Genomic DNA, 14291 nt, shown 5'->3' with positions numbered 1-14291 from the left:
TAAATCACAAACAAATTTGTAAGAATTGTTCAGCTCTTATTAGTAGCTATGTTTTTGACCGATGCGGCTCATTTACCTTCCTATCAATGAGCACTACAATTCTTAAGATTTCGATTCTTAACTCTTTGACTGCCAGACGTTTTCAGAAACGGAATGTCGCCAGTGCCAGCCGATTTAAGCATTTTGACTGATCTTTCAAGGTCCACAGAAAAGGTTGTGTTTGGACTATGAAAACACACATACTACCAAATGAAAGATTGAACTCTCATCTTTCATCAGAAAAAAAGTTTGTTTTTACCTTATTCCGTTCTTCAGTAATCAACAATAGAAAATGGTTAGTTTCACCGAAATGCTCTGTTTTGAAACAAAAAGCGGAGAAAAAGAGCTTTTTGTGAAACAATGTTATTTCATGCACTCTAGTGAATTCTACACTTCTTTTTGTCCATGAATGATGCCACAAACACCTAAATAGTGCTTTACTTCTGTAAAACGCTTTCACCAACAATGAAAAAGTGTTTTTTGATTGCAAAATACGTTTATTTCCATTCAACAGTGTAACAATTTGACAAAACAATTTCGCAAACTATTTACAAATGTGTGCAACTGTGGTACTACTTACAATTATGTGGATGTTTCAAATACAGTTTTTCTTTTTATAACGCTCTCCTGCGTGCAAGGAGACGCTGCTGGACTCGCACAACAGTTTACTTCCACTTTGTCCGTTTCGCGTGCAAACGTTACACTTTCTTGACTGCCTTTTTTTCCGGGGAATAGCAAGTAGCAGACTGTACCCACTACTCCGATGAATATGCATTGGACTCGGGGCACTCTTCGTCGTCCGATTGAACGTCCGCCTGAGCGTGCTCGCTTGTGCTCCGCGTTTTCCGGTGTTAGCATCGCTAGCCCGTGAACCTTTATGACGTCGTCATAGCCGCCGCGTCAGCGCTTCCAACCTCGGAGTCACCATCATCATCATCGAAGATGATCATCGTCATCATCAATGTGCTCTTTAGCGTTGGTCGATGCTTTTCGTCTTTGAAAAAAACTGCTCGAGCGTGAGCCGCTTGCAACCGGTCGCCATTTTCTCTTCCCTTCCCCAGCCATTGTCCCCTCTAGCTCCGCCTCACGTCTTCTACTGACGCCTACCCAATCTTGTCAAAAGAGAGTCATTGCAGCCATCTAGGGGCCAAAAATAGTCATTAGACTAACTAGATCTGCTTGAAACTTTCACCACAGCTGGCCAAGGCTTTCCTCCATCCGTTTCAAAAAAAAAAATAATTAAAAAATTGGATGACGTCTTTTAACGTCATTGGCGGCCCTCCGTAGGTTTTTACTTGACGTCTTTTAACGTCCATGGCAGTGAAAGAGTTAAGATTCCAACAGTGCCCATCCCCCGCATTCTGATTGCGATGCAGACATCTGACAGCCTCTGAAGAAGTAGGTACGAAAAAGATTTGGAGGAGCTTCAAACATCAGCCAGGTACAAAATCTAGGCACTTAAATCCTCCTCTTACCAGAAAATACAATTTGCAGCTGTTCGACGGAAGTTGCTGGAGAGCGGCTTCATGGAAAAAGAAGTGTAACCAGATGGGCGTATAGCAGCGGGAGGAATTTTTCCATTTGTCTGTCTGAAAGAAGCTTGCTGACTTTTCTCAGTGTGCCTGTCGTATTCAATTGCTTTCAGTAGCAGGCTATGGCTTGCGAAGAGAAGCACAATCAATATAAAGTTACACTTCTGTATTTAATGTTTTCATTCAAAATGAGAAAAAAACTAAAGAACATTATTAGTGTTGTATTTGGAAAGCTGTGTGCTTAAATGTATATTGCAGGCCTTACGCACCTGAGAGTTCACCCTTGGGGGATGATAATGTGCTCTCAAGGTAGTGATGCGCGTTTAAGAGATTGGGCACGCTCTGCTGCTCGTCGCAGCTCCAAAAGAGGATGCTTCTTATCCATTTCATCAGCGCCGCTCCAGGGTGGATTTTATGACCCAGGCCTCATTACCTCAGCACAAAACGCTAAAATAGGGAAAGTCGTTTTATAATATAGCTGCATCAATACTGTATTACATTTATCAATGAAATGCGTTAATCACGTTAATAGTTGTATTATCGTCAGAGCAGAAAAATGCAGCTTTTGAAGCATTTTCTTAATGAGGGGAAGGATTTTTTTGATTCTGAACTTAAGCATTGTTCTTGATGGATTACATATAAACACATTCATATGACTTCATATTTTCTTTTCTACACTTATTGAGGCTCACCTTGACATTTCTTTCTGTCACGTTCAGTCTGAGCACATGGGAGCTTTTGGTCATCAGCTCTTAGTCTCAATTTTATGCCCACACCAGATCGTTCCTCTTCTTCCTTTTGTTTGGAGCCGCTTGTCATCTTGAACCCAGTCTCGCTTGAGTGATATTTTTTTAATACTACTCCCTGTTAGACCCTCTTCATTTGTTGTCCCTATTCACGTGAGTATCGGCATCTTCCAGTGAACCTTCCCCATCTTCTGTCCCCCACAAGCCGCCCTCATCAAAAAAGTGTTGGGATAAAAAGTTCCTCCTTCCTGAAACCCGTGAGGGGTTTACGCTCGCCTGAATCATTTGTTGGGAATGATCGACAAGGAGAAATGGACTCCAGGGACGTTGGTGGTGAAGTTTGAGAAGACTCTGTGACACTCTAGTACAACAGCTGTTGTGCACCACTGAACTCAAGGAGACCGTCTGTGCTTGCTTGCTGTGGGGCCTATGAAAAGGAAGATGAAGCTCTCTCTGCGGCTTTGGAATAATAAACTTGGGTGTGTCCTAAAATGTCGTTAGAACCGAATAGCTGACCCATCACAGGCAATTAATTACACACTTGCCATCTTTGGCAGCTCTGAATTGACAAAGTTTCTCATCACAGCTTTAAAATAACTCAGGGTATGTGATTGACTTGAGTGGATAAGAGCCAATCACGTTCACTGTAAGGAGTCATCGCAATGAGACCTAATTCTAAAGCATGTCCCAGTATACTGTATCGATGTGGATTTGCAGCAGAACATGTGTCCCAGTTTGACCTCCAGCAGAAGCATAATTGCATTTTTCAATAGAGCCACATATTGTAAATACAAGTAGTTGCTTATACCCCCACTGCAATGTTGAAAAGGTTTTGCTCAGAAAATATGAGGCTGTGAAAAATGATGGTGAGAATATGGAATAGAGTTAAGTCTAATCAAGATGCACGTAGGTCAGAAGCATACACACTATGCAGTACATGAAGAGGTAGTAGTAAGGGGGGTCCATTTTTCCCCACTTTGCCCAATTTGGACTTGCAGCAGAGGCCAGGAGCGGATGACCGCGCTTTTACGGCTAGGGGCGCTCCAGCGTAGGGGTGTGCCCAAAAAATCGATTTTCATAAGAATCGCGATTCTCATTTAGTACGATTCAGAATCGATTTTAAATGTCCCAAAATTGATTTTATTTAAATTATTTTAGACTGTCTTCCCTTTGTTTGTGTGTGCCTTTATTGGGAGCGCTGTTCATGCTGTACCGGATTTGGCCACTTAGGGGCAGTGTGGTTCCACGCGGTCTGATACACTGTTAAGATGTAGCCACATTAGAGAGTAGAAAGGAAAAGTCACGATCAAGTTATTCCAATAAAAGTTGTTGGGGTTTTTTCAGCGTGGTGCCGTTCTTTTGAGTGATAAAAGTGCCGCGAGTAGAGCACTAATTAGCATTAGCGAGTCAGACTGGAGTAGATTATGATTCCTTTAACATCTATAAATTGAAGCAAAAATCAGTGTTAAACAGATCAGTTTGAATCAAAAACTCATTCTCAATCGAAAATCGATTCTGAATCGAATCGCGCACCCCAAAAAATCGGAATCTAACCAAATCGTGAGACATTCAAAGATTCCCAGCCCTACTCCAGCGCTCTTTTACCTTTAAAGCCGGCAGAGCGGCTACATCATTTTGTTTTGTTTTGACAAATTCTTGATCTCTTAGCCGATGAAATGCATCAGAATATGCACACGATAGGGTGACGTGGGCCTCCTAGCATGTCCTGGAATTTTATCCCAGCATTTATGGCTGACGTAGATTGGCGGGAGTTATAAAATAAATGATGCGATTGACGACGGCGCGGGAGGAATTCGAATCAGTGCAACGAGTCGACAGTGACATACTGAAATATGTTTGTAGACAATGAGGATGTTGAAAACTTTGAACGACTTTGTAACAGAATGGACGAGGAATAATTAACACTCAATGCCCCGAGGTTATTACAATGTGCGCTCCAATGTTGAAGGTAAATATAACCGCAGATGCAACACAGTTGTTTTTTTTTTTTAAGAAATATTCAAGGTTTATAATAATACACTTATGTTTGTGTGAATGCCACAGGTGTAAGCTCTGAAATGTGTTTGGAATTATGTTTCTATCTGCTTCAGGAGCTGAAATATCAATTATTTAGTAGGCATTGACAATATTGTTGAATATATGATTTTCGTAGGTTTTAGAGGCATGTTTTGGCAGGCGCTTTAGGCCTTAATGGGTTAAACCTGTTCCAGGAATCCAATGTTTACCCAGCAGCAGTGAATGCACCATCTGGACAAGTGATTTCATTTTTGGTCTAATATAGAAGTTCGTTTTTTTTTTCCGGATTTAATCTAATTGAGTAGAATCGATGGCCGTTTTATCTAAACATGTTCAAGATGAAAAGTTAAAGCAAAACTTTCCCTGAATGCTGTTGATGTGGCGACGCGCCGTTTGCCTAGAAAAATTGAGCGGATTTCGATTGTCTTTACATGAGTGTAAACATATGAAACTTTGCACATTCATCACACCTGATGAAATGATCAATATTTTATTAGTTTTAAAAAACAAGGGCTTAGTAGTGCCCACAAGGACGTTTTAACAAAGCTGTCCTTGTTTGCTATTTCACCAAGCTATATGAGATGTTTGAGGCGTAACAGTAACAAACCCCCAAAAAATAATCTACAATCTACCAAGAAGTCTGACATTTTGAATTTTCTTCCAAATTTGTCCCGACATTATAGACGTCACATGGTAAAGAAAAATCCAATTGTTTTGAAACTGTGGGTGTTTCATGTAATGATGTTCAAGATGAAGAGTAAAAACAAATGTTTTATATATCTTCGAATGCTGTTGCCATGATGATGAGCTGTTTGCCATGAAAAATACGTTGATGGTCTAATGGGCTCAGCACACGGGGGGCGACGTTGCTCGCTATCAATTCATTTCCTATGGAAGCAGGGCGACAAGGTGAAAATGCCCCCCCCCCTCCCCCCCCGGGCGACACACGACATTTGTGCATGTGAAATTTCGCGCTCTTACGCGTAGACGTGCACGCGTAGGCCTGCGACGCAATACTAGAAAGTTGAAAAATGCTTGTCGCTGGAGCCGGGGGATACAACCAATCAGCGAAGGTTTCATTGGTAAGCCAATGAACGGGGGCGGGGCATGCAGCAAAATGGATGAGCTAATTTTAGCAGTGTTTGAAATACAATTTTAATAAAATAAACTATCATTGTGTATGATACGCAATGATTTCTGTGACGTCAACAAAAATGCCTGGTGCTAAAGAGTTCATTTGTCCGGTAAGTTTTCTTTCCCATTTTTGTAACCGTCAATAATAATAATAAAATTATAAAGGAAATGGGTGGATCTTCATACTGGAATAATGTACTATAGTGAAACTTGTTTACGTGTTTACAATGAAAACGTTTAGATTCCCTCCAATTTAAGCGAGAGCGACGTCTGCTTATCACGTCCGTGTGTTGAGACATGGAAGGCGACGAGGTACATATTCCGCTGTCGCCTCCCGTGTGCCATAAATATGTGATAACACGACATTTAGAACACATCATTCATGCCTGGCAGAAAAACAACAACCAAAATACATGTTGAACGTTTAATGCCGGTTTTAAAAAAAAGATAAAGAATTCCAATGTGACCCAACGTGGCCTGGGCTGTAGCTCTAGTTATTACTGTTACTGTCTTACGAATGTTGACTTGATGACCTCATGTTAATATTTAATCTTCATTGTGACGTGCAAGGTGAAATTCCGTGTTTGTTTTGCACACAATCATGGCAATAAACATGATGGCTGTCATGTTCTGGTTTCAGAGCGCTACTACTGGGACAGCAAACTGCGCATTCCCACCGCCAACTACCAGGACATCCTCCATGATGACAAGGCTGCGCTGGCGTGGCTTGTGGCGCTGAGGCGTGTTGGAATCGTGTACTTGAAAGGGGCTCCGGCAGAGCAAGGCCACGTGGCCAGACTCGCTGAGAGAATCGGTTATCTTCGGCTGACGTTCTACGGGTAAGACTGTCAACAACCACTAAATTCTCAAATGGTTAGTTTTCCACATGAGCGTGATCTTAAATAAAACCTGATATATTATTTGTATCTATTTTCCAACCACACAAAAACAATCACAACATTTGTCTTTACAAGTTTGATGGTGAGAAAAAATGTGCGTTCTGTCCGCTGCATTGATTTATTGGAACCCTTCTGAAAAGCTAAGAGCGATTTTTATCTCGCTGAAGTTCATCGCTTTGGTTTATTACGCGAAGACACAGACGGGAAAGGCGAGCCAAAATCTTCCCAGCTGCTTTAAACCGGAGGAATTACCTGGTGCACTCAGTCAGAACAGAGGTTTGGAGCACGCTGCCTTTTCATTGCCAGAGGATGAGCTCACAGACTTGGAAGTATAGAGCTGTCTTTTTCTCATCGTCAGAATATGGGAGCGAATATTACCTCGTTAGCTCGTGCTTGCTGTTATCAACGCATCTTAAGAACAGCCTCACAAGCTCCATTCATGAAGCTGTCTTAAAAATCCTTCAATTCATGGGAACATTTTAACTAAAACATTTACATGGAGGACATATTTAAAAAATAAAATAGATTGTGTTCAGTGGGGGAAATTATACTTCAAAAAAGGACCTACAATTTTAATACTATGATTGGTTTTCATACCATCAGGTTCTAATGCCAAGAATGCACTGATTTAAAGTATATAATGGGAGAAAAAAAACGTCTAAGCAACCACTGAGCAGGTCACGACATAGATGAGCTAGCTCAGCTGTCTACTTGCCCGCTCTTTTGAGGACAAAAAGGAACACATTGTGGACAAAGAAGACAGATGATTTGAAAGGGGGGAGGTCATTTGTGTCAAGGTTAGAAAAACATCTCTAAAGGTTTACGACACCAACTAGTTCCCGCGCACATTTCTGTCCTTTCATCCCTTCCAGGTGGTATTTCACTGAGCGGCGCAGTGAGTGTTGGTATTTGGTCAGGTTTTGTTCAAGGCTGAAAAATATTGCAAAGACGTTGGCCAGACCGTTGCAAACCATTTTTTTGCTAGCAAAGAAGTGAGATACGGGCTGTCCAAAGTGACCCAATTTAGCCTGCAAGTAATGGCACACAAACATCCACTGTTGGCTTTTAGATGCCTCCACAATCCATTGCCACACCTGAATAGAATATCGACGAGGGTAATTCCACTTCTACAACTGCTGTTGGCGGATCGCAATCAATTCAATGTCCTGAGAATGAAGGGGCCTGGAGGAATGAGAATACAGTGTTCACGTTTGCTTGCATAGGAAGTAAATATACAGAAACGTAGTATAGCTAAAAAAAAAATATATTTTTAAATTATATATATATATATAAATATATATAAATATATATATTTTTAAATTATATATATATATATATATATATATATATATATATATATATATATAATAACTTGCCTGGTTTCCATAATCACTCTGTGGCGGATTGTAGCATTTTGCTAAAGAGGAAACATTTTAAATTAGTGCTGCCATTATCGAATATTTTTAAAAATAAATAAAAAATATATATATATCATTTTGTTTTGTTTTTGTTAATCCACTAAGGTTGGATGCAAAGTTGAATTGTGTGGATATATGTACTCATAATTTATTATCTTTTACACATATGCATTATTAAACACCAACAAAAGAATCCTATGCCTAAACGGTTAGCAATCGTGATTAGCAGGAGCGTGCTTTATCATTACCACTTAGGGTAAGCAAACACTAACTACCATTTAGTTCACACATACATCATTATATCTACATTACACATGTAATAGTGCCTTAAAAGTCACTTAGGGATGGCGCTTCAACAATAATCAATGGGTAAATGAGTGGAGCCGCTTTTGTTAGCTACAATAACTTCCTGCTCCTGTCTTCTTCTAGAGGAACGTTTAGTGCATGAGTGCCCTCTACTGGTTAAGGCAAGAACACCTCAAACTGAGTGGCAGGTTAAATTTTGGATTAATAATTACAGCCCAAGTGCTTTTTTTAGGACGTACAGAACTTACTTTACTGTGGTTTGGGGGTAGCTCAATGTGCTATATTGTCTTGAATAAAAACCCACTAAGTACCAAGACAAATAACATTTGCTAGATGGTGCTAACAGAGGAAACAGACAAATCAGATCACAACCACCATTGCAATGGGGTGTATGCCACGGAGGAGGCGGGACTTCCCACTTCCTGGTTTTCACACATCAGCTTTGTTTCCGTTTCCTGTTTGCGACGTGTGTCCCAGTTTTTGCGCGTCCGCTTTTGTGCCCCTCAGTTGCGCGTTCCCGTCGACGGATGCGGAATGATGACGTTATTATATTTGACTTGTGTAATCGCCGTTTCCGAGAACCGTGTTGCATGGACTCGTGGCATCACGCGCACCGATGAGTGCTCTTGATGGCGTCACCTTCCTATTGCTGTCTTCAGGCATACCTGGCAGGTTGTGGACAAGTACATGGCAAACAACGTGGCCTATACCTCAGGAAATCTCAGCCTCCACACAGACTACCCTGCGTTACACTTCGCCCCTGGAGTGAGTACATTTGGCAGTGACCTGCTTCAATTCGAGGCAACAGCGAATGGTCGGCGTAGTAAAGTGGGTGCGATCTTTGTGCGCTGGGCGTAGGTGCAGTTCCTGCACTGCATCAGCCAGGCCCAAGAGGGCGGGGACAGCGAGGTGGTGGACGGCTTCCACACGGCCGAGCAGCTGCGGCGCGAAGACCCCGAGGCCTTCCGCACGCTCGCCTCGCTCCTGGTGGACTTTACCGACACCGGGACGGACTACTGCGACTTCATGCTGCAGTCCAAGAAGAGCATCATTGAGTGAGTGAGGCGGCTTGTCAAAACACACACACACACACACACACACACACACACACACACTTGTGAGATGCTGTACATGAGACAACGCTGCACACCTCAATGAGTATGAATGGACAAATTAAAAAGAGCAACACTGCCATCTGCTGGCCGACACTATTAGTGTTCTCACTTGATGAGGTACAGCTTCACAATCCGACGCTGCCAAGGTTCATCAAGAATCGTTTCATTTGACTGAATGACATCATCAGTCAATTTTTTACACCGTCAGAGCGCTTTTTTAAATTATGTATATCATGTAGTAATTATGGAAAAATAATAACTATTTTGATTGAGATTGAAATAGCAATTAAAAAACGATTATTCATTGAATATTTAAAACAATATTTTTTTTCGACTACGAAAACTCAACTGCTCAAAACTGATCATAGCCTTACGACCATTCTCTTTATTCTTGAACACTGTTCTTTTTGTCAACTATAACATAACCTTGAAAATATATGAAATTCAAGCCTCTTGCATTTTCATTCTTCATTTTCAAACTTAAGCATTATATTACCCTCTTTATCATATTTATTTTATTTTATGTTATTTTCACAAGGCTAACCTGGGACTTCAGGGATTATATTTTGTGCTATGTCATGTGGAAATGTGTGTCGGTATTGGGGGGGGGGGGCTTTGGATATATTTGTATCCTTGAATTTTGAGGAAAATAAAAATTTTATTAAATTAAAAAAAAAAAAAACCGTAATACTGTATACTAAAACAGTAATTGCAAAACAAATACTGGGTGTTCTGCGTGTTTTGGCCTCTTGGGGCAGTGTGGTGCCGTGCATCCATGGTGAACACGCTTACAATGAGAACAGAAGAAAGTTGCGATTGAATTCTCTTAAAATAACTAGTTTTTCACAAATTGGGAAGAATTTGTGCTTTTGAGTAGTGTCTTATCGATGGGCATGTGTTTCCACAGCATTTGTGTGGGAATATTTGTTATTTGAATGACTATTACTCCCGAAGTTGATGCTAACTTCCTGTTAGCATTCGAATTGGATCCTTCATTCGCTTGCGTTAGCATTAGCGCTAGGCTCGCGATGTGTTATAAACGAAGCATGTTTTGGATTTAAATACACACTGTATGTAATTCTCCTGTGCAATTCTCCTGTTTACAGTTAACTACAACTGGAGTGTCATTAAACAGCTTAAGGGATGCTAAGGGACGGCAGAATTACACTGATTTGCTCCGGGCTAGCTACAAGCTACATGGTGCATTCATGGTCTTTACAACGTAGGGAACTTGTAAACAAAAAAAGTCGTTAGTTTCGAGAGAACCTAAAATCGAAATTGCAATAACATTTTCAATCGTCCACCCCTATCGTGTAAGCTAAATAAGGGGTGACTACTGAATATTGTAGTTGTTCAAGTCATCTCCCTTGTCTGTCTTTGTGATCAGCATTAATGATCAGGGTCAAGCTGTGAGGATAAACTTCAACAACGCCACCAGAGATTCGGTGCTGGACCTCCCGCTCCATCAAGTCCAGCCCTTCTACAGAGCGCTCAAGGCCTACGTGAACATCACCAAGCGACCCGAGAATGTGGTCACCTACAAGATGGACCCAGGTCAGCGTCAACCGTCTTCACCGTGATCTGCTTCTGCTTCACAAAACATTTCATTTGGGTTGTGTTTGCATTCCAGGCGACATGGTGACGTTCGACAACTGGCGCCTGTTGCACGGCCGGACGAGCTACGTCAGCAACCCGGAAAGGGTGCGACACCTGGAGGGCGCTTACCTGGACTGGGATGAAGTCATGTCCCGCCTCAGAGTACTCCGCAGCTCCGTCAACTAGGCCGACCCACGGCCACGCCACGAATAATGACAGTTAGAGGAGCTTTGAGTTTCATTCTCTAAACTTCAGTGCAACATGCCAATGCAATTATTTATGAACTCTAATTTTATCAAACGTCTTGAAAAATAATTTCTAAGTGAATCATTTGTTCAAGTATGTGGCCAAGTATTTGTTTTTCCTTTTGAAATGAATTTGCCCAACTCTGAATGAAATGGTTCTCCTACTGGAAGCTTCACATGAACATTAAACTCATCACCACAGAGCTTAAATCTTCAACCACGTTTTGCCATATCCCACCAGGTGGGGTTTCTACTACTCATTTTTAATGTATATACGTAAAATCTGCCCTTCCAATCAAATGCAAAGAGCCTTTCCCTTCCACCTGACATGCCATTTATTTTTATGTAATACAGTATATTAAGCCCAATGATGAACTTGGTTGATCATTTTTGGATGTAATCTTGTGCCTTTGATCCTTTTCCACTTGTCTTAAGTCAAAGACATGCTCGCTGTGGAGCCAAAGTTGTAAGTAAATCAACACCAAGTGTTTGTTTTACTGCATCTACAATAAAACAACGTTTCAGCACTTTGCGTCCAATGAAGTTTTTCCAAAGAATCCAAAAGACGGGGCTCCGTTTTGGACCACTTTATTAGATGGCTTAAGCTGTACATAGTTCATAAATACTCCAATTACTAGAATACGCACACTTGGCATTTCTTTCCTCACAAGACAGTAGCCAGTCAACACGATGCCAAAAAGCTGCGTCCAAGTCCCACACTGAATTTTGGATTCAGGCTTTATTGTGACAGATGAGGTGGAATTAGTGGAATTAGTGGAATTTATTCACTTGTATACACTCTATGGCTAAAAATACAGGCTTGTACCAATCAATGTATTGCTGGATGTGGACAAACTACTGAACACGCACACACAAAAAATTGAAGTTGAGCAATCAGAATTCTTATTATGAACACATTTCAGAAAACGTTGTCACACTTCCTTCAGTGTTTATTATTAGCGATGAGGGAACTTCCTTTGTGGAAGAATGAAATGAAGTATCGATCACTCTCTCGGCTGCAATGTGGCCACGTGATAACCCTTAACCCCCAAGGCCAAAATTGCAAATCTACTACTGAGGTCTGCCTGAATTCTAATGGCTTGCGTCGACATACTAACTAACGGGGGTTGATGCAAGTCGACTTTGAGGGTCACATTCATCATTTTATGGGTTAGGGCTTTTCTACATGAATGATTACACAGCACACTGACGAGACAAACAATCACGTCACACTGACATCGTATCACAGTCAATCGACAAAAAAAAAATTGTTTCGTTCTCACTGACATTGTTCACCCTGTGAAAGCCAGATAAGAAATGGCTAACAACTTAGCATTGCACATTTAAGCAATTCAACATTTAGGGGCATTTCTTTTCAGAAAAATACAGCAATATGCATATATTAAATAAATACTATATATGTAAATATATATAATATTTATTCCTGAATGGTCATAGTAGCATGCTATTGATCAACAGCAGAGCACAATTGAGGCGGAACTAGAACAGCAAATCAGTCCGACCGACTGAGCTAGGAACGAGAACACGTTCGTCACACGTCACAGTAAATAAGCACACAATCACAATAAGTTCGAAGAGGGGGGGGGGGGGGGCTGTGCGCATGGGACCCGCATGCACTCGGTTCTAAAGAACACCAGATGGCGGAGCAGAAGAAGACAAGGCGAGGACAAACCTCCTTGTGGACGAGTATTTACACGACACCACAGAGCACTGAGGAGCGAAAACAGGCCAATATTTACACTGATCGGTGTGCTTCCATGTCACTGAGGGATTGTCTGTAGGGTTGGAACTCAAGTAGAGGCACATGGAGGAGGGAGGGGGGTGGGGGGTCCAGGGGGTGCATTAGCTCGGGAGGGGCCGTGGCGATAGAATCTTGGCTTTTCCGTCCGTCTCCTTCCCCTTCACAGCTGCCACGTAGGAGAAAAGGCAGAGGACCGAGTAACAGATCTGATGTGCCTGCACAACATCAGGAGGAGCAGGTTAGGTGGAAATAAGACACCTGCCCAATCAGGAATCACATCTGACATCCTTGGAAATGGAAATCATCATTTTTACTACTCTCATGAGAATCCTTTTCAAGGAAATGGGCTCTTGTTGACATCAACAAACGGTGACATTCGTACGTTCTTTAACTGAAAGTCGTTTTATGTGACAATAAAAATGATTAAAGTTGTGCCTTGAGATGCGAGTTTAATTCGTTCCCTGAACCCCCCATTATTTTTGCCATGAAAAATATTACACTATATTATACTTCATAAACATACTCTAATGACAGAATTAAATCATATTAAAATGAACGAAACACTATTGGATTCAATTCAATTCTAGGCAATGCTTAATAATGCCCTTATCCATGCTATAAAAAAAATCACTAATTTCACATAGGGGGAGGAAATAATGTCCATATCCCTGCCTAAAAAAAAAAAGAAAAAGAAAATTTCACATGGGGAGGAAATTCTTAAAAATGTCCCTATACATGCTAAAACAAAATTGATAAAAACCAAAGAAAAATACATTTCAAAAATTCACACGGGGAGGAAATGCTTAATAATGCCCCTATCCATGCTCAAAAAAAAGAAAGATAGAAAGGAAGGAAGATAGAAAGAAAGATAGAAAGACAAAAAGAAGGGGAAAAAAGACAACAAGTATGGAAAAAAGACAAAAATAAGGAAAAAAAGACAAAAAGAAAGATAGAAAGAAAGACAGAAAGAAAAAAAGGACAAAAAGAAGGAAAAAAGACAAAAAAAGGCAAAAAGGAAAAAAGAACAAAAAAGAAAGACAGACAGAAAGAAAGATAGATAGATAGAAAGAAATAAAGACAAAAAGAAGGGAAAACAGAAAGATAGAAAAATAGAAAGAAAAAAAGGAAATAAGGAAAAAAGACAAAAAGAAGGAAAAAAAGACCAAAAAAGGAAAAAAAAGACAACAAAAAAGAAAGAAAGAGAAAATGTCACATGGGGAAGAAATGCTTACTAATGTCCCTATACATGTATAAAAAGAAAAAATAAATTTCACACAGGGACGAAATCCTTAATATAGCCCCTACAGATGCTCCAATTTTTTTTAGATAATGTAGATATGTATGTAAACATGTAGATAAATTGTAAAAAAATAAAAAAATAAATAATAAAAAAATAAAAATAACTAATTCAGTGAAAGCACATATTGGAGGTTTATGACCGTTTTATGAAGAATTTGGGGGG

At 40.6% G+C, this 14291-nt stretch overlaps 2 protein-coding genes across 41 annotated transcripts in view; one reads left to right on the top strand and one right to left on the bottom strand.

Moving 5' to 3' along the window:
• Nucleotides 1-11594, top strand: part of bbox1 (butyrobetaine (gamma), 2-oxoglutarate dioxygenase (gamma-butyrobetaine hydroxylase) 1) — a 32598-nt gene extending 21004 nt beyond the window's left edge. For all 3 annotated transcript variants that reach the window (XM_077564137.1, XM_077564135.1, XM_077564136.1), the window contains exons 4-8: nt 6129-6327; nt 8771-8876; nt 8970-9166; nt 10614-10780; nt 10857-11594. In XM_077564137.1, the coding sequence (XP_077420263.1) occupies nt 6129-6327; nt 8771-8876; nt 8970-9166; nt 10614-10780; nt 10857-11008 (821 nt within the window). In that variant the 3' untranslated portion in view covers nt 11009-11594. The remainder of the gene's footprint in view (nt 1-6128; nt 6328-8770; nt 8877-8969; nt 9167-10613; nt 10781-10856) is intronic.
• A 45-nt stretch (nt 11595-11639) lies between these two features.
• Nucleotides 11640-14291, bottom strand: part of madd (MAP-kinase activating death domain) — a 47521-nt gene continuing 44869 nt past the window's right edge. For all 38 annotated transcript variants that reach the window (XM_077564103.1, XM_077564115.1, XM_077564095.1 and 35 more), the window contains one exon: nt 11640-13044. In XM_077564103.1, coding sequence (XP_077420229.1) covers nt 12931-13044 — 114 coding nt within the window. In that variant the 3' untranslated portion in view covers nt 11640-12930. The remainder of the gene's footprint in view (nt 13045-14291) is intronic.

This window comes from Vanacampus margaritifer, chromosome 4 (genome assembly GCF_051991255.1).
Source record: "Vanacampus margaritifer isolate UIUO_Vmar chromosome 4, RoL_Vmar_1.0, whole genome shotgun sequence".
In the NCBI taxonomy this organism is placed as follows: domain Eukaryota; kingdom Metazoa; phylum Chordata; class Actinopteri; order Syngnathiformes; family Syngnathidae; genus Vanacampus; species Vanacampus margaritifer.
Note: the sequence above shows the minus strand (reverse complement) of the source record. Positions and strands in the feature narration are given on the sequence as shown.